The 24309-nt window shown below is 48.4% G+C and overlaps 1 protein-coding gene and 1 long non-coding RNA gene across 2 annotated transcripts in view; one reads left to right on the plus strand and one right to left on the minus strand.

Annotated features, from left to right (window-relative positions):
- Positions 1-8432, minus strand: part of SFXN4 (sideroflexin 4) — a 225772-nt gene extending 217340 nt beyond the window's left edge. Inside the window, exon 1 of the mRNA XM_069611928.1 lies at positions 8317-8432. Within this exon, the coding sequence (XP_069468029.1) occupies positions 8317-8352 (36 nt within the window). The 5' untranslated portion in view covers positions 8353-8432. The remainder of the gene's footprint in view (positions 1-8316) is intronic.
- Positions 8433-9269: 837 nt separating this feature from the next.
- Positions 9270-24026, plus strand: LOC138473291 (uncharacterized). Its single transcript, XR_011268749.1, has 3 exons — positions 9270-9572; positions 17027-18153; positions 23788-24026. It is a non-coding gene; the product is annotated as an uncharacterized lncRNA (long non-coding RNA).
- The last annotated feature ends 283 nt before the right edge of the window (positions 24027-24309 follow it).

Raw genomic sequence — 24309 nt, forward strand, 5'->3', positions numbered from 1 at the left:
AAAACGACAATTCGGGCACAAGAGAGCTCTTCACTATACTATGGGAGTTCGAATCACCAGTCCCATCCCCGCATACAAACATCCAAAATGCCCTATTTGACAAAATCGCCCACTCCACACCAAAACACCAAAATGAAAGCTAAAACAACTAAACTTGCCCCAGTCAGCCTGCCCCCACTCCACCTCCCCCCATGCCCCTACATCCAATCCAAGATTCAAATTCATTGCAGTCACCACTGCCGAAACCAAAAAAATCATCAAGGGACTGAAGCATTCAAGATGCCAAGGAGATATATTCCCAGCATATCTCATTAAAGACTGTGCTGATAAGCTTGCCCCCTTCATCACAACCTTGATTAACAGCTCCTTCTCCTCAGCAATGTACCAGAAAACCTGAAAGAAGCCTGGGTACTCCCTCTGCTCATAAGACCTACACTGGACTCAAATATCCCGACCAACTACCGGCCGATCACAACAGTACACTTCCTCCTGAAAATACTTGACAGAGTTGCATACTTACAGATTAAAAAATACTTAGAAACCCACAACCTCCTAGGCTTCCGCCCTGGTCATAGTATGGGAACCGCCCTCTTGGACCTCAAAATTCAAATGGACCAAATCAAAAATAAGGGGTAACTGGCAATTTTCCTCCTCGACCTCTCCGCAGCCTTTGACTTACTCAATCACAAAAACTATGCCAACACCTTGCGCTTGCTACCCTTTTCTCGACCAATGCCATAAAATGGATTGAATCCTTCCTCTCCAACTGCACCATGCAAGTTTTCGCCACTTCTGCGGCAGCCCACCCTGCCCCAGTTACCTGTGGAGTCCCCCAAGGTTCTTGTGTCTCTCCAATTTAGAACATGTTCACTAAGCCCCTATTCGACCTCCTAGACAAATTGGGAGTCACGTATACCAATTATGCGGACAACACCCAAATACTGTTACCGATCACAGGAAATCACGGCACGGATTCTAAATCACTGAACAAAATGTACCTCACCATCCAGCCTGGATGGCCCAACATGAGCTCTGTCTTAACGACGAGAAAACCGAACTACTCATCATTGGCAGTCACTCTAGGCTAAATAATCTACCTCAGTCCTACAAATTCTTCAATATTGACGGCAACAGTATCACAGCGGCAAATGAGGTAAAAACTCTAGGAGTTTACCTGGACTCATCACTCTTCCTCACAAGTCAAGTAAACGCCATGGCCTCAGCAGCAGCCGATACCTCCAAACTGATCATTGCCAGAAGACCTTTTTTAACCACGGACAACTTTCACCCTGGCCAGACCACTCAACTTACCAAGAAATGACTACTGTAACTCCCTCTTTGTGTGTTCCAACACCAGAAACAACAATAAGCTACAAATAGTTCAGAACAATGCAATCAGAGTCGTCCTCAACATCCCTAAAAAAAGAACATATTTCCTCAGCCAGACGTAATATCCACTGGCTGCCAGTTCGGGATTGCATCAAATTAAAAATCTAACAATTAACTCACAAATGCCTCTATAACAGCGCCCCGATCTACCTTGCCAGACAAATATCCAAAGTCCAGTCCAACAGACCCACCTGCGCAGCCTACTCTTGCCTCCTTATCATCCCTAGATTCAGATAACAAAAATCTGGGGGTTGCAGCTTCCCTGTGATTGCAGCCAGACAATGGAACTCCATGTCTTTGGCATTAAGATCGGACCCCTCCCTCTGGTCCTTCCGCAAAGGCCTCAAAACCTGGCTCTTTGCCCAAGACTCCCAGAAGCTTCACCTACCTGCACCTGTTCCACCCTCCCACCACCACCATCTCCAAATAATCTTGTCCCAACCATCCCGCACCCTAAACAGTACCGCTCTATCACTAGACAATGTAACAAATGCAACCTAACAACCTCATGTGGTGTTTGCCCCTTTAATGGCGTACATACGCGGCGGAGTGAAGTTTCACTCCGCCGAGTGTGGTATAAATAAAAGGGGTGTTCTGAGCTGCGTCAGAGCGACCACACAGCCCGAACCGTACACATGCATGTGGTGTGGCTCTGTGTGCTGGAGGGGCCTGACGGGGGCGCCGGATGTAACCGGAGCGCTACAACAGTGGCGATGAGGCGGGACACCAATAACCCGGGCATTATTGTTATTTTTCTCTGTCTCCGAATCACTGCGGCGACGGCAGTGTACACACAGCTTGGCTGCCATCTTGACCATGTGGTCAGAAGCGTTGCGGCTCCGATACAAAGTGCCTGTGGGCTCATCTGCACAAAATATTTGGACTCCCTGATGTGGGAACAGCTGATGCTGGATATTTGTCACATTTTAAGTGTTTTACACACTTCCAGTATGTCGAGTGTGAGGTGAGGAGCTGGGGGATGCCTACCCTCTTTGTTCCCATCCCCTATGCCCACCCAACTCAATTTTTGGAGCCACTGGTGTGGCGAGGAGGTTCCTTCTGTGCAGTTCCTTAATGATTTGGACATTGATATTGGGGGATTACTGTGGTGAATGCCAGGTGACCCTAATAAATGTGAACAATTTGAGAAAAAAAATTCACATTTAAAGAAGGTGAGTGGGAGGGCATTTTAGCTAACTGTGTGGTGGTGGAGGAAGTCATCAGAAGTATTTCTACAAAGGGGAACCTGAACAACATCCTCACACTCATCATCTTTGTGTGGCCATACCAAAGGAGCAGATCAGTCAGAGTTGCAGACCCATTTTCTTTTGGGTGGGGTGCCTGCACGCTCGCTGCCATGATTGCGGCCGACCCGGGAGTGGCAGTGCCACCTGCCCCCCAAGCACCACCGGCACCGAGACAGCAAGTGGCGCTGATGCCGATGCCCAAATTCAACATCTCGCGTGCCCCATCCAGCCTGGGTCCTAAATGGAGGATGTGGATAGACAGGCTTGATATGTACTATAGGGCCACAGGAGAAACCAACGATGACAGCAAGGTGGTGACACTCCTGTACTCGGCAGGCCCGGCAGTTCATGAGGCCTTCCGGTCTCTGCAGCCTGCCAATGCCACCTATGACGCAGCCATAAACGCACTATGGGAGTACTTCATGCCACTAGGCAATGCTAATTACGAACAGTTTGTCATGTGTAGTGCCCGCCAGAAGGATGACGAGTATTTGGACAACTTCTATGGCAGACTGCGCTGCATGTCTTTGCAATGTGCTTGGGAGAATGCGGACACAATGATTCGAAACCAGCTGATTCAAGGGTGTTTGTCCGGCAAGCTTCGCAGGCAGGTGCTACGTGAGCCTTAGAACATGTTGCCTTGCATATTAGAACTAGGATGTTGCCAGGAAGTGTCTGAGGTACGGGCGTCGAGAATGGAAGCAGCCGTGTGCCCAGGGAAGGTGGAAGACATGTGCGTGGTGGGCTGTGGTTAAGGTGGCAGAGGGAAGAGACTTCCAGGTGGGAGTCAGAGGGACCGGAGTGCGAGAGCCATGAACTCCTGCATGAAATGTGGGTACGATCTCCCACACCCCGCTGAATGCCCAGCACAAGGGAAATCGTGTGGATGCTGAGGGGCGTTGCATCATTACACCCGGATGTGCAGGGCTCTGATGCCGGTGATGGTCCCGAGGGGGCCAGTAAGAGCGGGATTTTTCAGACAACAGCGCCCACTTAACGTCACCCAAATCGACCATGGCGACGATGGTGCCCCTCCTTAGGACGATGAGGAAGAGAACATTTAATTTATTTCAAGCGTCAGTGCTCTGCGGCCCAACAGAAGATAACCACGATGCCTAGTAAAGGTGAGCAAGTCCAAGGTCCTGGTGCTGGTAGATACAGGGGCATCTGTCAACGTCATGGCGCGGGTACACTACGATGCCATGGTGGTGCCGCCGAAGCTACGGAAACCAAAAGCCTGCATCTTCACGTTTGGCGGTGAACAACCTATCCCGCTGGATGGGGCATTTGTGGCCAGAGTGGAGCAAAGAGGGGCATCCATCAGGGCTCGATTTTATGTCACGACGGTCAGCAGCAACGCCCTGTTGAGTTGTGCAGTGGCAGAGGCACTGGGCATTGTGAACTTTGCATATGCCGTGTACGTGGAGTATGTGCAGGCGCTCCTGACAAAGTACAGTGGACTGTTTGAAGTCATCAGCAGCACGGCAGGTGATCCGGTGAGGCTCCACATTGACAAGTCCATCCAACTTATCGCCCTAAAACACTGCAGGGTTCCATTTCATCTGCGGGACCTAGTGGATAAAGAGTTGGACAGTCTGGTCAAGTTTGACATTATTGAGAAGGTTGAGGGCCCGACTCTGTGGGTGTCTCCAGTGGTCGAAGTGAGCGGGAGTGGTTGGGAGCGGTGCTCCTCTACTTTTTAAATTACCTTGTACAGCTCCTATACTTTTATTTTAAAAAGAAACTGTTCCGGAATGGTTTTGTTTTAAAATAAAAGCGTAGGAAGAATTTGAAACTTGCACTTTCAGTGCACTGCACTGAACATTCCCTTAAACAGCAGGTGCAAGTGTTGGGGGTGTGTATGGTGTGTGGGAGGGGACGTAGTGATGGGGTTTGTGGGGAGTGGGTTGCAGGCCAGCAGGAAACATAGTTCCACTACTTCTTTTTGCACACTTCGACCACTGGGTGTCTCCCATCGTCAGAAAACCTAAACAACCGGACTCTGTGCGTATATATGTGGACATGAGGTTCCCGAACAAGGCAATCAAGCGGGAGCCTCACATTACCCCAATGATAGACTACATCATCACTGAGCTGCAAGGGGCCCATTTCTTCTCTAAGCTTGACCTTTGGGCTGGATACAATCAGTTGGTGCTGCACCGGGACTCACGGTATATAACACTTTTACCACACACTTTGGCCTCTACCGATACAAATGCCTGAGCTTTGGGGTGTCATCGGCTGCAGAGGTTTTTCAAAACATTATCCGTGGGGCCCTCGCTGACTTGGAGGGTGTCTTAAATATCCGCTACGATATCCTGATGTTTGCGAGGTTGGAGGCGGAGCATCTGGACAGACTGGCCAAAACACTGGAGCGACTTCAAACTCTTGGTTTGACACTGCACAGGGACAAATGTGAATTCCTGAAGAAGACAATTGAGTTCTTTGGCTTTGTGTTGAAGGAAGAGGCGTGTCACCGGATCCTCAGAAAGGACATTGTAGGGGCACGGCCCCCGTAGAACGTATAGGAGGTCCGAAGCTTCTTAGGAATTGTCACATATAGTGGCCGGTTCATCAGGAACCTCGCATCCCGGTAAGAGCCTTTCCGGGCGTTGACTAAGAAGGATGTCGCGTGGCAATGGGGACCTCTTGTGCAGGCTGCATTTAAAGACGTGAAGGGGGCATTAACAGCAGAAGACACCATGGCCTTCTTCGACCTGACCCTACAATCAGAAATTGTGGTGGAAGCCAGCCTGTTTGGTCTAGGGCAGTGCTCACACAGACAGATGCCAACAGTGAGGTCCGGCCAATCGCCTATGCCAGCAAGGCGCTGTCAGAGACGGAACAGCGTTACTCACAAATTGAAAGAAAGGCCCTGGCGGTCCTTTGGGGATGTCGTCACTTCCGTCTCTACGTGCTGCGACAACCGGTAACAGTGGTCACGGACCACAAGCCCTTACTGCTCATCTTGGCCGGGTCATCATCCAAGCCGCCGGCTCCCATTGAAAGGTGGATGTTGGCACTGCTCGAGTATGGCGTCTCCCTGGTGTCGGCCTGGCAGCAATAAGGCGGCTGACTATCTGTCCAGACACCTGAGGTGGGATCCTGAGGGACAAAATAATATCAGTCCAGAGGAGGCCGACGAGCATGTCAGACTGGTGGTGAAGTCGGCTACTCCTAACTCGGTACCTATCCACAAGCTGGAACAGGCGGCTGCCGAGGACGAATGTTTTAACATCTTGAAAACAGCCTTTCAACAGGGCTCATGGAAGTCAGTGGTGGAGACGTTGGCTCTGAGGACCCAAGAAGTGAGATTGGCGCTGGAACAACTATGGAGGGTCAAGGACGAGCTGGCGTTCGTGGAGTCCGGGCTATTGCTCCACGGGGACCGGATCGGGATTCCACAGTGCAAGATCACCAAGGTGATTGAGCTGGCGCACCAAGGATATCAAGGAACCGCCAAGACCAAGGCAGGTAGCTGTGGTTTCCAGACCTTGAGAAGCAGGTCGAGGAGTTAATTGCGGCCTTTGTATGGTGGCAGGTGGCGTCCCTAGCCCAGAGGGAGCCCATTATTGAGACCATGCCAAGAGTGACCAAGCCCTGGGAGATCGTCCACGCTGACTTCGGGTCCACAGGCCGGGACACGCACTTCCTGGTGGTTGTGGATGAATGGTCCAGGTATCTGGAGGTGGAATTCATAGAGTCTGTGTCGTTCACCAAGGTGGCTGTGGTGATGGAGAAGATTTTTGCTGCGCACTACCTGCCCCAGACTCTTCTGTGTTCGGACAATGGTCCACCCTTCCAAGGAGATAGTTTCGCCCAGCTGATGGAGGAGTATGGCATCCACCACCGTAAGGTCATTCCTCTTTGGCCTCGGGCAAACGGCGAAGCAGAACGATTTATGAGAACACTGAACAAGGTCTTCTGCATCGCTCATGACTAGGGACATAGCTTGTAGAGAGCATTGTACCAATTCTTAGGGGAGTACCGGGCCACCCCACATACATCTACTGGAGTGGCCCCAGCCGAAGCCATGTTCAGGCGATGACCCAGGGGCCTTATCTCGGAAGTGGGTGAAAGAGAGCCGGCCGTCATCGACGATGCGCGGGTGGAAAGGGAGTGGAGCAAGAAAACATCAGAAGAGGACTCTGACCCCAGCAGCTCGCCACGGGGGATGAAGTGCTGGTGAAGAACCGGCACCCTCAAGGAAAGCGGTCTTTGACGTATGAGCCTGGACTGATGGACGTGGTGGCGGTGCATGGCTCTATGGTAACGGCTTCAGATGGGACTGCTTCTGTCACCCACAATGCCAGCTTCTTCAAGAAAGTTGGAGAAGCCAGATCTGAGGTGTTGCAGAGAAGGGACTCCAATGATGTACTGGACGAGTTCATTTAATTTGTGTGCAGTGTGTTGTTATGCCTTGTGTGTATTTGACCTTCTTTGTTTCTTTTGCTATGAAAAAGGAGGAGTGTGTTGCTTGCCCCTTTAAGGGCGTACACACGCGGCAGAGTGACGTTTCATTCCGCCGTGTGTGGTATAAATAAAAGGGCCATTACCGGCTGCGTCTGAGTGACCGGGGAGCCCGAACCGTACACACGTGTGTGGTGTGGCTCTTTGTGCGGCAGGGGGCTCACTGGGGCGCCAGATGGAACCTGAGCACAACACTCACCTAGGATGTATCCATGATAAACATTGTAACTCAATGCACTATTATATAGTCCTCAGCCTAATGCATGCTGTAATCAATGCAACTACAGTCTAACTTATGCAAGCAACGTCTGTAACCTATGTAAGCAATGTCTGTAACCGAATACCCATGCAAGCCAATAATATAACGGTTGCAACCTATCACCATTGCAAACCGCCACTGTAACCGCCCTCTTAAGAAAGGTTCCTAGATGCCTCTGGGCTTGGCGCGCTATACAACAGTCAAATAAATAAATTAAAAATAGGGATATAAGTCCCAGAATCAACTTAAAGAGCCTGGAAGGCCATCTTTGAATTGAATTTTGTGTGGCACCGTAAAAAATGGTAAATGTGTTGTTTTAGGGCACAGTTTCGTTTGGTGCAGTTGTGTGCACATAGCCAATCTCACAATCAATATAGTGTAAGGAAATGGAGGAATGAATGTTGTGCAATGAGGCAGTAGCGTGTTGCATAGATTATAATACAAATAGATTTTTCAATAAATAGTGCATGAATTGCATTACACCGTAAAGTACAAAGTGCAGGCGTGTTTCTAATAGCAGCCACAACCGAGTTTACTTTTTTGACTTGTGGGCGGGGCATGTGGGTGGAGCCTTGCGCAAGCGGGCGTAGTCTTGTGTGGCTATGGGTGGGGCATAAGCCTCAGGGTTTTTGATTTTCAAATGTATGCAGGCATAGCTCTCAACTCACACGCTTTTGGCGGGTGTCACCCGCCTTTTAAAGGGCTGACTCACCCGCCAAGCCTCCTGCACGCCCATTCATCCCAATGGGCGTCTCACCCGCCAAAAACAAAATCGGGTGATTTCACCCGCCCTTGCAACACAAATGGTTGAGAGCTATGTGCAGGTATGGGGGGAGCCTGGAAAGGGATACTGCTTAACCAGCCAAGAAGACGCACAGACACATGAAGACCTGCTGTTGCTGCAACTAAAATCAAAATAGGAAGACCAAGGCCACCGGAAGTTAAACATACCTGCCCTTGCACGGCATGGTGTGCTCTTTCCTCCATGATTCGCTTCCTAAGCACGTAGACGTCCTAAATCCATACGTCATGACGCTTTAAAGGCATTTCTTAAAGTGTCGACAAACATTTACACATACACATAATGCTATCGGCTCTCACAGGGACTTTATGTACGTGTTTCAATTGATAATCAAAAACATCAGCCCTCCCTCTACACCCAAAGTCACGTGAAGGAGAGGAGGCGGGGCGTTGCTATGCTGCGTTTCTCGGGTGGTAACTAGACACTACCATCCTTTAAGTAAAGGGCCTTTACCAAAAGCTCCTGTTCATTTTCCAGGCAGCATCGACTGAGTGCATGCGATCTAGTTCTTGGAATGCATTTCACATGCATTTATTTTCACTCCCATTAACTCAGTGCATTCTCACTCATGTTGTTATGTTGCTAAGATGTGCCCTTTTGCAACCTCTGAAATGCACGTTTAAGAGGCAGCAGCAAAAGCTGTAATTCCTTACATAGCTCTCAACCATTTCTGTCAAAGGTGGGTGAAATCACCCGATTTTGTTTTTGGCGGGTGAGAGCCCATTGAAATGAATGGGCGTGCAGGGGGCTTGGCGGGTGAGTCAGCCCTTTACAAGGCGGGTGGCACCCGCCAAAAGCGTGTGAGTTGAGAGCTACATCGTTGTATTGTACTCATTTGTATGAAGTACGTAACTTTCCACACAACTGGTTTTGAAATGACCCAGGCCAGCCAGTTGTTGGTAATGTAGACACAGTAGCTGCTGTGTAGCTCACTTTGCGGTGCAGTTCAGGCTGTGGGATGGTAGCAGGCGCAGTTACTTCTGTGCAGCTGCTACACAGACCCTGCTCTGGTGTAAGTGACTACATATAATAATACCTGCGCAGGCGCAGTAACTGCTGTGCAGCTGCTACACAGACTGTGCTCTGATGTAAGTGACTATAATATACATATATAATACCTGCGCCGGCTCATGATTGCAGACATGCTGCGGTCTCCAGTTCCAGTGCCTACTCTGAAAGTAATGATTCCCCAGGGCTAATGGCTGCAGATCCAGTACTTTCTCTGGGTCTGGATCATAACTGCAGGCACAGTTTCTGTTGTAGATCTATTGGCTGCAGACAAAGAAACAACATCCCGATGAATAGCAGCAGACGCTACCTTCTCTAGCGCTAATGTTAAAGACCCATGCTGGAGCGAATGAGTGCAGACACAATACCTGCTCTGGAGCGAATGACTTCCGATACAGTACGTACCTGCTCATCAGCTACATCTGACAATGCCTGCCCGGGCGCAAATAATTACAGACACAGTACCGGATCTGGGATGCCGATTCCAGACCTGTCCTGGAACTAATGACGTGTGGTACAGTACCTGCTAATCCGTTACATATGACAGAATACCTGTCCTGGGGTTTATAACTACAGACACAATGCCTGCTCTGCGACAATGATGGCATGCACAGTAGGTACTCTGGGGCTTACGATTCCAGTCACAGTATCTGCACTGGAGCTAATGGTATTTAACACACTACCTGCTCATTAGCAAATCTGGGGTTAATGACTGTAGAAACAGTAAAACCCCATGCACCCTTTCCTTCCCCTGTGTCCTTTCCCATTCCTTATTCCCCCGGACACTTCGAACCACACTCTCTGAAATTAACGTACAGCTTAAACAAGTGATCAGTGGGGATAAACCTTTCTGCCTCAATTTTCAAAAACAGTTTGGTGCATCTGAAGGGATGCTCATTCACTTCACTTGCGCCAAAAAGGTGGTGGAACATGCACAAAGGACATTTAAATGTGTGCATCATAGTTGTGCACACTGGGGTGCTCTTTTCCCACCTAATCCACAACTGCACAAGTGAGAGGGTGGAAAGGGGGTTCTTGGCTTTTTCAAATAAATCCCGATTTTCACAAGAGGTGCACTTTACAAAGCACTGGGCGGGGGTGGGGGGGCTTTTTGGAACAGGTGCTTGGGGATATAAAAGTTATGGGAAGGTCACTTCTGATCCTCTCATGCAATGAGTGATTAAATGCTGTGAGTGAATAATCTAGTAAATGTTGAGCCAAATAATGTGTGTGTGCGTGTATTTGTCCTGGCCCAGGGAGCCGATGATGGCTGGTGATGGCAGCACAGTAACACTGCACTTTTTAAATGGGTAACCATCATATATGCCTGTACAAAATGCTGTTGATTTTTTTTTTTTGGAAAGGGTATGTGCTTTTATGTGGCATTTTGGGGAAGCCAGTCTAGCAATTCTTTGCTGTGGCATGACATTGCTACTGGGATTCTATGACAAAGCAAGCATGATAAGTGTTATTATGTGTCTAGACTGGCATTTAAGGCAGCCAGTCAAGCCATTTCTTATTGTGGTGTGGCTTTTTTCACTGGTCATTAAGGGTAAAGCAAACATAATAAGCGTTATTACGCATCTAGACTCACCTGCATTATGCAGCCAGTTTGGACATGTTTTCTTGTTGTGACAAGACATTTTTAAAGTCAAAGCCAACAGGAGTGTGTGGCAGAGCCATGGTGGGCAAGTTTCCTTATAGTATCATTACTGGCATTATGCGCAAAGTGAACATGAATACTGTGTGAATTAATATATGTGAATACTAGCATATATTGGTGCAGTCAGTATGGAAATGTATTGATTGTGAGGGTGCTGCGTTCCTGCGTTTGATTGGGATGGTAAAGGATTATTACCCAGGGGGTGCATGCTATGTTTAGGCTTGGCCCAACATAGTCTCAAGCTTTACCCTTGCCACATTGGGGATTTTGAGGGTGCTGGGTGCCTGCTTTTGACTCGGATGGCAAAGTATTCTCACCCAGGGTGTGCATGCTATGTTTAGGTCTATGGCTTCCACTTTGGCCCAATATAGTCCCAAGCTTTACCCTTGCCACATTGGGAATCATTCAGCTCAAGTGCAACTAAGAAAAAGCTGAATGACAATCGGTATTAGTCTGCAAATCATCCTGCAAACTCTGATGCTCTGAAGTAATCAGTAAGTCATCCCCACATCATCAAGAGCAAATATGTTTCATGGCGATGATCTTGAAATACTTAACAGGTGATCCCAGAATCATCCCCAAATCATCAGGGACAAACATGCAGTCTCTTGAAGTGATCAGCAAGTCATCCTAAAATCATCAGGAACAAAGAGTTTCTAAAACGGAGGTGATGTTGGCAAAATCATTGTCACCCTAAGGTCATCCCCAAATCATCACCCACCATTCTTAGACATTTGCTGAGGACTTTAACAGCGTGATGGCGTCTGATGATGATGTGGGAATGACTTCTAGTGTAGATCAATGATCATCAGATGACTCCAGGATGGTCTCTAAAGTCATCCTTTTAGACCAGGGAACTCAGCCATACTAGGCTCTTACTACCACATCCTCCCTCTCCTGTTTTGTAGCTGGTCCAAGGGACACAGAGGAATATGGCTGAAGATCTAATAAGGCAACCAGAGACACACATGCAGTAAACCTTCCTTTATTCCATCTACAGCTTTCTGTCTCCTGGACTACTAGCCCCCCTCTTCCTCCCTCATCCCGACCCAGCCCTTTCCCTTCCTCCTTTACGGTCGTCCTCTATTTAAAGGGGAATTGCCCTTAATCTCGCTACATCTCCCCCTCCTTATCATCAAGCTGCTCTCCCAGCGTTCTGCTCGGGGGTTGGTGGTGTTGACGACTTCTCTCTCTTGCTGGAGTTTCTTTTTTTAGTGCCATTCTCTCCCATCTCCTGCTCGTTCTCTCAGTGGCCACTCTGTAGTATTCGTCCAGCGGATATTCCTGCCTTCTATGCTCCCACAGGTATATGTCTTCTTCCACTCTACTCATTCTTCTTTGATGGGCCATCCTCTCTTTTGGCGGGAAAGGGATTCAGTCCCTGCACAACAGCTTGAGGTGATGTCTTCTGCCACATCTGGTACATTGATGTCCTATTGCTGGGCATGGTCCAGTGTGGTGGAATTGCAGCCTGCACCTATAGCATATACTCTCTCTTCCGCTCAGCTGAGGTGTGGGGCGTCGCTGTGCTCTGTTGATGCTGTCTTGACCTTGTGGCCACGGTGCATGATCCATGTGTACAGCAGCTACCTGCCCACTTTCCGTTTGCTTTTCTATGTCGATGGCTTGGATGTCCACCCTTTCATAGACATGTGGTAGCTCCAATAGATCTGTAAGTGGGAGGGGTTCTTTCTGGAGATGCTTCCGAAGTATGGTGCACCCTTGTATACTCCACAGATGTATTGCCTCATCGTCATTAAAGTTTGCAAAATCGCAGTGCGAGATGCTCTTTTGCAATCTGATGACAAGGTCCTCAACTGTTTGATGAGGTAGCTGCTGGCATTTGTTAAACATGTATCTTTCAAAATCCTTGTTCAGTTGGGTCAGTATGTTCTTATTGCGTGCTGTGACAGCCATCCCATACATTGTCCTCTCTTGTGGTGGGATCGTTTTGAGGATCCGAAGACCTCTTTACCAGCGATGTTTGTTAATATCTCCAGGAGGGCTATTGGATCATCATCCCCAATTGCTTTCACATAGTCTGTAAACTCTTCCAGTCATTCCTCCCATCTGGGCCCCCTGTCCTGCTGCGGCTGCAATTTAAATGGTTGCGGTCGTCTGAACAATACCGCTCTGGTTAGACATGCTGCATTGTCCATTCTTTGGATGCCCTATTCTTCAACCGTTGTGGTTCCGTTCGCTGGTTACCTGGTCCTTATCGTGTCCCTTTTATGTTTCTTCTCACATGTTTCCTGTTGTCTTCCAGCTGTTGTAGTGCTGGCCTTCGTGTTCCTTCTCTTGTCCTTTTACCAAGCGTTCTCTATCTCTCTGTAGCCGTGCTTTCTCTCGGTGCGTGAGGCTGCTGACATCTTAGATGGCCACAGTAGGCTGTATTCCCTTGGTGCACTGTTGCTCCGTGTGACGCTGCCCCATGTCAGCGAGGCCTGGTGACCCTTTTACCACTGTGCGGGCTGCAATCGGCGGGCGTCGTCCTTCGCTGTTGCTTGTGTGGCCTGGCTCCCTGCTCTCAGGGCAGATGGCCTTTCCCTGTGGGCGGGTCCCCCCTAGCACTTGTGAGGCTGGGACTGGTAGCACACTCGGGCTGATTGCCCCTTTTTTTAAATCTCTCAGGGCTGAGATTGGCACCCTACCGGCAGTGCTGTTGGGCAGATTGCCCTCTTGTTTCTTCCTGTGCCGGGTACGGCAGCCTAATGGGGCACAGTGTCCTTTCTCTTTTGGGCTGATTGCCCTTGTATTATTCCTTTGGGCGGGTTGGCCCTATATGTCTTGCAGGGTTGGGCCGGTAGCCTGATGTAGCGAAGTGGCCTCTCTCTCTTGGCGTATTGCCCTTATTTGATTCCTTCCAGGGCCGGGATCAGCCGCCTTATGGAGCGCAGTGCCCTCTTTAACTCGAGAGCATTGGCCTTCTCATTCCTTTTGGCAGATTGCGCTTGTTTATTTTATTTATTTTATTTATTTGTTTATATAGCGCTAAAGCCCGCAGGCATCAGAACGCTAAACGCTTGTATATCCTCCTTGGATCAGCAACTCATCGGGTGGATTGCCTTCTTCCCCTTTGGATGGATTGACCATGTACAAGTCTCACCGGGCCGGGATTGATGACTGAATTGGGTGGAGTGCCCTTGGCAGCTAAATTGGGCTATTGGCCTTGTTTTCTTTCCTTTTGGAGCCGGGATCGGCATCTTACTAGGGCGGATTGCCCTTCTTCCTTCACGTTGTTGTCGTCACCCTGGCCAGGATTGATGACTGAATGGGGCAGAGTGCCCTTGTACAATTCCCAACGAGCCGGGATCAATAACGGGATTGGGTGCGCAGGGTCCTCCTCACGGGTGTCAGATCTGCTGTATTGGGCGGATTGCCTTCTAATGACCTAGAAGCGGCGGCGGTTGATTGCAGTTCAGTCTGCATTTACCTTCATGGTCGTTTACCTTTCATCGCCAGTTGTTGTGTCCCTGGCCCTAGGGACATGGAGGAATATGGCAGGAGATCTCGTAAGGCGACCAGAGCCACACATGCAGTAAAGCTTCCTTTATTCCCTCTAGAGCTTTCTGTCTCCCGGGCTCTAGTAGCCCCTCCCTCATCCCCAGCCCAGTCCTTTCTATTCCTCCTTTAGGGCTGGCCTCTGTTTAAAAGGGGATTGTCCTTATTGACTGTACAGCATCTCCCTCATCTGAGTCCTTTACTCTATGAGATGAGCCCCTCACCCATGAGGCAGGTGCTTCACAACCCTCCATAAAATACCATTTGTTTTTCCCATATTTTTCAATGTGTGTAACTCTTCCCCTATAGTGTGTAGAAAAGCACCTCGGACTCACCAAGACATCCTTTTTTATCGCTGTCATGCTTCTACATCCCTGCCTCTGGGTGGTGCTGTCTTCAGACCCACAGGGTATTTTCTACCATCTTCAGAGAAGACCCTAAATCATTATTTGACATTTCCTTTTAGAAATCTGTATATCCAAAACATGGACTTCAATTCCCATAATGCACCTTGTGGCAGTTCTCATTTCCTGGTTATTTCTATGCATCAGTCGTGGAACCACAATCTTCAGATGCCCTAGAGATCAGTGCTACCTTCCTTTCCCCAAGACCAGAGAGGGAGGAGGCAGATTACCTTCAGGTGTGCTGCTCCAGGTGCTGCTAATTAGCCTGCTTCAGCACAGGACAGGGCAGTATTTAAGCAGCTGCCTGCAGGAGCACAGGGCTCTTGCATTGAGGTCACTCCCAGCCCTTTTTGCCTTGAGCTTTGATATTCTCCTGTTTCCTGTTGCTTCAGATCCTGCTCCTGCTCCAGTACCCTGTGCTCCCTGCATTGCAGCCTGCTACTCTCCTCTGCTTTCTACCCTGCTCCCCTGATGCAGTCATTGTTCCCTGTCTGCAGCCCCCTGCTCTCTACCTCCCGTTACCTTGCTTCCTGCCTGCTGTTCCTTCTTCCTTTCCCTAAGTCTGTGTTTTTTGGCTTTAGCTTCCAAGTTCCAGTTTTGGGTTTCCTTGTCATCTGTCTTCTGTCCTGCCCTTGCTATCCCACTTCAGAGCTACAGTTTCCTTGGTATCGGTCTTCTGTCCTGCCCTTGTTATCCCACTTCAGAGCTACAGTTTCCTTGTTATCTGTCTTCTGTCCTGCCCTTGCTATCCCACTTCAGAGCTACAGTTTCCTTGTTATCAGTCTTCCGTCCTGCCAGTGTTATCCCACTTCAGAGCTACAGTTTCCTTGTTATGTCTTCAGTCCTGTCCTTGTTATTCCAGTCTAGATTTTCAGTTCCTGGTTTCCGGTCTGCAGTTCCAGTCTCCTGTACTATTGCAAATAGATTATTTTCTTCTTGTTTTTCCCCTTCTGAACCTTGCTTACTTGACTGTCTATGTTTCCCTAGTTATTTATGTTATCGTTCTTGTCCTCACTTGTGCTTCTGTTATTCCTTTGTTCAGAGTTTGCCTGCTGGGTTTCCCAGCAGGCAATCTCTGCCCCTTCCCTTGTCTTGTTTTACTTGTAGTCTATAGTGAATTAAATGTAACAGTGTGTTGCGTTCTGTTCCCTCAGAGGGCATCCACTGTAGTTTCCGGCTGGACCCATACCGGCTTGTCTCGTTTAAGTACACTCCTTGTTTGTGCCCTAGGGTCCAGACACAGAAACCACCCCTGCTTCCCCTTTCCATTGGCTTGCAAGGAACAGTGCCTGTAAAAGTAACTTACACAGAGGCATTGAGCTTCCCTTATATCTTTGGGCATTCTCTAGTCCAGCCCGTGTATACACCCTTAGTTGGATTCCTCATTGTTTGTCCAGTGCATGGTTCCATCCCTTCTTGTTCACCATTGAAATCCACCCTTTCTTCCTGTTCCGTTGTTCTAAATTACCTTGCCTATTCTTCATTCTTGTTTAGCTTCCTGCTGTATGCACTTACCAGGCCCCTTACATCAGCACAGCCACCCAAAACCTACCTGGGGGCCCTGCACAACTTCTGACAATCACCAAGTGTTAAAAGCACAATGTTCTTGGATGAAGGGTTGTCAAGGACTCTCAAGGAAGACTTGGACTCTGAGTAAAGAAGATTATTGGTAAGTAATCTTCATTACTAGAATTGTAGTATCATTTATTTTTCATATCATAGAGAACCATGGCTCAAATTGATCTAAACATAAGCGACACTTCAGCCTGTGGAATGCAGTCCTGCCTACACGTGAAAATCAAAAACCCTAAGAATTCTGCGGCCCGTGGGGTGCGCACACCTCGCAGCACTTCTAAGTACTATAAACTCTGCCCTCACCACACTCTAGGTGTATGTATGTGTATATACACTGTGAGAAACCCGAAGGTGTCTACTTAACTAGCCCCCTGGGATCTGTTATCCAGGTGGCCAGGACACGGCCATCGCTATTGGATCCAGTTCCTGGGCGTGATCCAGTGAGGGAAGATCACCTGGATGGGGGGTCCTTGGGGACTGGGACACAGACGGGTGAGATGCGGTATTCCCCTTCTTTTAACACCTTTTCCCCATCCTACCACATATCTTATTACAAAACACTGCCCCCCCCTTTCCGACACAAACACTTTTGCACAACACGAAAGACAATGTACTAACACCAGAGCCATTTACTTGACATGTTCCAATGCAAGGGTCAGGCAATTAACCTGAATCACCACACCTGACTGCCTTTTCCCTTCCCCACAGGGATAAAAGGTGGAGCACGAGAGCACAGGATGAGCAAGGCAGACCGCATGATGTAAGAGCTAACTCAACACAGCAGTTCAAGAGGAGGAAGAGAAAGATGCCACATTCCGAGAAGGTGACAAGGAGAGAAGCGACCTTGCCCTTTCCGACCAAAGCCTGCGAAACCTCCGCGGGTTGGAAATATAAGACAGAGAACAATAGCCAGCATGTAATGTATTGCAGCAGATGTCAACAGTACACAAGACCCTCCTCCGCTGATTACCAAGCCAGGGACAGACGCTTGTCTTGGAGGTACCAACCTTGACTCCAAAAAGAAGGAAAGTCAAGCGGTTCAGCATAGCCGGTGAGTCGAGGGTAGAATCGATAAGAAACCAAACTGTGTTGAACGAAAAGTAGCCAACGGCTAATTTGAACTTTTAAAGTGTAGAAAAACTATTGATGAAAGAGGGGGAAAACCTGCAACAGAGGCGTCCGGCAAAACGTGGGTGCTCACGCAGGAAGCTCTCAGCGATTACATGATGATAGAGACCACCGTAACCAGAAGGCCTTGGGAAGAGGTGAAGAGAGGTCAAAGTGGTCATACAAGGGTGTTGTAAAATCCTCTGTACCGTGAAATTAGTACACGAACAGTGCAATGCAAAGGTTGGGAAGAGTGAACCCGACCAAGGGATGTCCACCGCGAATTGTTTAAAAAGACATTAAGATTTGTGAGTGCAAGATGGATTGTAAAACCAGGGGGAGTGGATTGTCCCCTTTGGCATTAGGATCTGAGCCCGACGGAGATCCACGGGGTGGAAATACATCACCCCAACGTTCACTTGAAGAGGAACTTTTTGTTTGTGTATTTTACTGTATTTTATTTTAAGGCACTCCGAGCCCAAGGCACACTTCCTGTCTGCACCTGTCCGCGCCGGCAGCACGGCGCGCGACTCTGCTCCGCTATCCAACTTCTCGTAACACACCTCGCCCCCATCGGAGTGGGATCTATCCACACCAGAGGCTCCACGAAAATCAGCCACCCACCACACTTCAGCCAAACATCGTCCGGCAGACGCAAACCGGCATCTGCTCACTTGCCACTTGACTGGACCCCCTGATCGCCGAGGCAGCACAAAGGATAATTAAAGGTACTCTAAGGTGCACCCGCTTACCAGACTTACACCCCAGCCGCGCCATGTGCTTCACCTGTAACAGCTCTTAACGCATACCATATTCCCGCTAACTGTGTTATTATCCACTGTTCCGCATATACTGGTATTTTAACCTGCATGCATACCTAGCAACTGTATGCTTCTTCCATTGGTTCAGCCTCCACTAACTACGGTCCAACGTTAACTCTGCACTTCCAATGACCTGCTGCTCTCAGTGCGCTAACACGCAGATACCTAACTGTGCTTTGACCCTAGGTGATTTGCTTAGTGTGTTGTTGCATAGCTGACCTAGTTGCAGACTACGCTGTTCTATCCTGGTCCCTCTAACTCCCCATCTGTGATATTAGCATTCGCCTGTATTCTAACCATATTTTTGAACTTCGAATCGAGGTATGCCCTGTCTGCATATGCTCTCAGGGTCCTAATAACCACTGACTGTGTTGTGCCTTATGGTCGCTACAGACCACTCTGATTGTGTTGTGCCCTAAGGTCGCTCCTAGACCTCACTGTAATGTGTTGCACCTCCTGGTCGCTCATCTGAGCTCTTGCCTCCCGCTGCTCACCAGCCACATTGACATTCCCTGGTACCCTAGGTTGCTCCCTAGCTTTCCCAGAACCTAACCGTTCCTGCCCTCCTGGACCACCCCACCTAACCTGACTGTACCAGTAGCGTACCGCAGTTTAAAATCATGCTTCTAGCGTCTTCAAAGCCTGCCACTACCACATTAGTACTGAGCCTCCTTACTATCATGACTCCTGCACCCTCTGCCACGTGCCCACCCAAAGACAGAAACATGAGACTAAGGGCTAGACTATCCCAGCTACATGAACCTTCATCCTATCACACTTTTAGGGGCTATACCAACCAAACCAACCTAACCAACAAACAATCTCAACACCCCAAGCCCGCTCCACTGACACCAGGCGCCTTACCCACCAAGCAGCCACTGTCACAAGCCACAACCTCAACCAAAAAAATACAACCCGCTACCACCTTACCAACTAGCACCCTGCCACTAACTGCCGCCCTCATTAATGCCAGATCAATGGTTGCCCACGCTACCGAGATCTCAGACACTCTAACAAACGAGAACCTAGATGTACTATGCATTACTGAAACCTGGCTCCATGAGGCTGCTGGCCCCGCCATTATGCTAGCAATACCAGACGGCTACCAACTGCTAAGAGCTGACAGACCCAACACTAAAGGAGGTGGCCTTGCCATTATCCACAAAGCCAACCTGCCTATCCGTCTAGCCACTACCACGCCACTCCAGTCTTGCGAACTCCTCACTGCCAAACTCCAACTTTCATGCAACCGCACTCTTACCATCCATGTGATCTACAGACCACCTGGACCATTAGGCACCTTCGACGACGAACTAACCAGCATCCTAACGAATAATACAAAAGACCATACGCAAATCCTACTATTAGGAGATTTCAACCTTGGCTTTAACGACTGCAACGACAAACATGCCACATCTGTCGCTGCACTACTGCATGACTACGGACTAACGCAAAAAGTCACCACCCCCACCCACTCCAAAGGCAGAACTCTTGACTGGGTTGCGGACCTGAACTGCAACACTAGCATCACTAATATAACCCCGCAAATATGGACAGACCACCATCTAATTTCATTCTCCGCCGCACTTGACCTTAACCACCCTAAACCTATAGTAATGGCCCCGCCACACCCCACTAGAAGTAAAAATGAAATTTCAGCAGAACAACTCCTTCCACATCTCCTCCCCACCCTCAATAACATAGACAACATTACAGACCCGACCTTACTTGTGGAAACCTATAATAATACCATGACCATGGCATTAGATCTGATTGCCCCCACCAAAATCCGTAAAGGCAAACAACTCTCCCACCTGAATAACTGGTTCACACCCCAACTGAAAGACCTCAGAACTCAAAAAAGAAAACTGCAATCTATATGGCGACATTCACCCTCTGAGGAGAACAAAATCAAATTAGCCACCCTTGCCAAACAATATAAAAAGGAAATCATTAGTACAAAAAAAACCACTTACAACGACAGGATAACCAAAGCCAAATCGAATACTAAGGAATTATTCTCCATCCTGCGGGAAATGGAATCGCCCATACCACAAACAGACAATATCCCCAAAAATAAACTCTGGTGCACTAACATACAAAACGCCCTAGCAGGAAAAATCAGCTCTCTCCAAACTAAAATTGCACTTAAAAAAGCCGCCTTGCTAATGCCACCTGAGCCCACCCCCAAGGCACAGCCCGCCCCTAACCAGGCCGCTAACACTCCACACCCCTTCAGCTTCAAACAAATAACCATACTAGAGACAGAAAAAATCATACTCTCCCTAAAACCATCCAATTGTAAAGGCGATAACTGCCCTCCTCAAATTATAAAAGATGCAGCGAGAGACCTAGCTCCCTTCATCTCAAAACTGATCAACGCCTCCTTCAAGACTAACCTAGTGCCCAATAACCTTAAACAGTCCTGGGTCCTACCCCTGCTAAAAAAACAAACTCTCGACAAACTATAGACCCATCACCACCGTCCCATTTATACTTAAAATCATCGACAGGGCAGCCTACCTGCAAATCCAGGACTACCTTGAATCCAATAATTTACTTGGCTCACGACAATCTGGCTTCCGACCCCTTCACGGCACTGAAACAGCCCTGATTGACCTCAAGACTCAAATTGACGAGTTGAAGGATAATGGAAAATCAGCTATGCTACTCCTCCTTGACCTATCGGCAGCCTTCGACCTGGTAGATCATGCAGTTTTATGCAATCACCTCGGCTTTGCTGCCCATTTCTCGAGCGATGCCATAACCTGGGTTCAATCCTTCCTTGCTAACCGGACTATGAGAGTCTTCTCCCCCCTGGCAGCTGCTGATCCCATACAAGTCTCCTGCGGTGTCCCCCAGGGATCATGTGTGTCTCCTACTATGTATAACATCTTTACCAAACCCTTGTTTGACAAGTTGGATAGACTGGGTGTCATCTACACTAACTATGCAGATGACACTCAGATCCTCATCCCCCTTTCGGGCAACTTCTTGGAAGACTCAGCTTTGGTAAATAAGATATACCTCCTCATTCAGGCATGGATGGCATCCCACGGCCTCTGTCTGAATGACAAAACAGAGATTCTGATCCTCGGCACAGAGACAGCGATTAAAAAACTAGACCCCAACTACGCCTCATTTAACATTGACAACAATGTCATCAAAGTGATGCCCGCAGTCAAAACCCTTGGGGTCTATCTGGACTCAGCACTCACCTTCAAGCAACAAACTAATTCCCTAGCCTCCTCCACTGCCTATACTTGTAAACTGATCCGAGCATGTAGACCATTCCTAACGGAGGCCAGCTGTATTACCCTAGCTAATGCACTTATCATATCTAGATTGGACTATTGTAATGCCCTATATGCTGGATCTAACAAGTATATCCTCAACAAACTCCAAACTCTCCAAAATAACGCTCTTAGAGTAGCATTAAACTTACCCAACAGAGCCCATGTCTCCACCGCCAGAAGGAACATCCACTGGCTCAAAATTAATGACAGGATCACCCTCAAAACTATCTCACTCACATCCAAATGCCTCAACAATATAGCTCCCCCCTACCTAGTTAACAGAATCAACAAAAGAACCTCTAATCGCCCCACAAGAATATCTAACGCCTTCACCCTGCTGGTGCCCAGATATAAAAAAAGCACAGCTGGCGGCGCCAGCTTTCCAGTCACAGCAGCCCAAACATGGAACAAACTCCCCCTAGAACTCAGAAAGGACCAACCTTACCCAAGTCTCAGACGCAAGGCACTCTTATGGCTACAATCTAACGACATCTAAGGTGATCCCCCTCCGCAACATTTCCATTCGCCCTGAGAGACACCCTCTTGACTATGCCCTGCTAACTTGTCCCTAGGTACCCCTACCCCCACTGCCAGTACCCAGCTACAAACTGCGGCTGACCACCACTCAGCTCCTTCTTGCTTCCGACACTTGACAATCAACCGCACTAGTTCTCTCTTACTGCATACCTCACTGAACTGTACCACCTTCCATTCTCTTTCTGTTTCCAACATCTGGCATTAACTGTCCAACATATGCAATCTATAATGTTTCTGAATCTGCTCCTACCGCTTACTTCTGTGTTTGTCACTGTAACCAAGTTCTCAAGTATTCTTGTAATGTTTGCGCCCAGCTACCTGCGGGTTTGGTTTTGCGCTATATTAAATAAACAAACAAACAAACAAACAAACTGTATACATCAGGCCCTCAAGGCAAGAGACTTTTATTGAAAAGAGACTTAACCATCAGAGAATCTGATAGCTGGTACAGAATTGTCCACTCGTGCGGGGAAAGCTCGAGTGTGTGCTGTGCTCCGGAGATCCATCTTGTCCCGTGCTCAAAAAGTGGGGAAAAGGAGACCCCTGGCAATCACATCCTGACTTGTTATTTGTGAACACGTTTTCCTTTATTGAAAACCCTATCCCACACTCTTTCTGTAATCAGTTGTAAGGATTTGGCAATAGTTTTTTTTAGTATAGGCCCTTTTACTTTGACAAGATGCCACAAGGTCATTTCCATTTGATGGTCGACGCTTGTTCCCATCTTAGATTGAGGTTTAGATTAGGTGTTTTCCCACCCTGAATTTACAGTTTAATAAACACCCTTGAACTGTGATCACTTGTGTCTGACATTACTGTTGCCACCATGAGTTCCCTACAACACACACACACGCATGCCAAATGAACATTTAGCATTAGGAATCTGAAAAAGTACCAGCATTTGCAATTTATTTCCATCTGGGTAAATTTAAACTTTCCTGTTTTGTTCACAATTAAAAACAACTGCACAGATGTGTTCTGTTGAATTATTAGATCATCATAATTCAGGGCTAACACATATTTCATTAAAAACCTGTTGATACGGCACAGTGAGAAAACATTATTTGGCCAGGATCACACAATTTAGTTAAGTGGTGAATCTGGAATTTGAGATCAGACTGCAACTTAAGCATGTGGCCGCATATATATTCTCAGGAGTAGTGAGTGGGTAGGAGAATGTGTTCATGTTTGGCATTTAAGAATATTCTGTATTACAAAAATGGCTTTAGCAGTGCATAAACACTAATAGAACAGCTTGACAAATATATAGCAAAACAATATAAGTGTAGCACCTTCACCCTCTTGCCACACGCCCCACCCTTGAATACACCTTATACAGTGCAATGAAAGGCACACTTAAAAATGTACTTTTATGGTTTTTCAAATGTGCTCTCAAAACCTAATGACCTCATAATAACGCCGGGGTCCCACGCCATTTGAAGAATGGGCATTGACGGGGGTCCCCCCTAGTGCCGATGCCCTCATTGGGCACGGCGGGGAATGGGGTCGGGGGGCAGGCCACGCATGGCACCGCCCAGAGGAGGGATGGGTGACCCCATCAGTGAGCAACGGGATGCAAGCAGTAGCCTGGGAGCCCTATAAAAGGGCCCTGCATGTGGGTCTGGCCTCTTGTTTTCCTGCTCTGGTTTTGTTGCCCTCCCACCCGCCCTTTCATTTTGTGTTATTTATTGTTATGTTTCTCTTTCAGACACGCCCAGCGGATGTTACATGGTGTTCCCTTTAGAAAGTACTGACGGATACCACAAAGGAACTGCACAGCCATCAGCTTAGAATGAACGGCGCCCACTGGTATCAGACTCAGGAGAGGCCCATGTATAAAGGGGAGGGCTAGGGGGCTTGGAAGACCTTCCAACTCCAAATGTGGGTGAGGGAAAATGGGAAGTGCATCGACGGAAAAGGAAAAAGGAGAGTAACAACAAATACAACAAGGGGAGGGGAAGGAATGAAAGGATTTAGAGTAAACAGGGCACTGGCAAGTAGGATGGAAAAGTTGGGGGGAGGGAGAGTAGGGGGATGGGAACCTGGGACGATGGGCCGGCTAGGGGGGTAGGAAGAGAACTGGGGCATTTTCAAGTGGCAGTTTAGGGAGAACACTGGGTAATGCTGGGAGGGGGGATCCTTGGCATGCTGAGGGAAGTGGCCCAAGAGGAGCAGGGTGAGAGAGCAGGGGAGGACATTTTAAGTGATGTGTAAGGGGAGGAGGATGGGG

This window comes from Ambystoma mexicanum, chromosome 8, assembly GCF_040938575.1.
Source record: "Ambystoma mexicanum isolate Mex_15411 chromosome 8, UKY_AmexF1_1, whole genome shotgun sequence".
Classification (NCBI taxonomy): Eukaryota; Metazoa; Chordata; class Amphibia; order Caudata; family Ambystomatidae; genus Ambystoma; species Ambystoma mexicanum.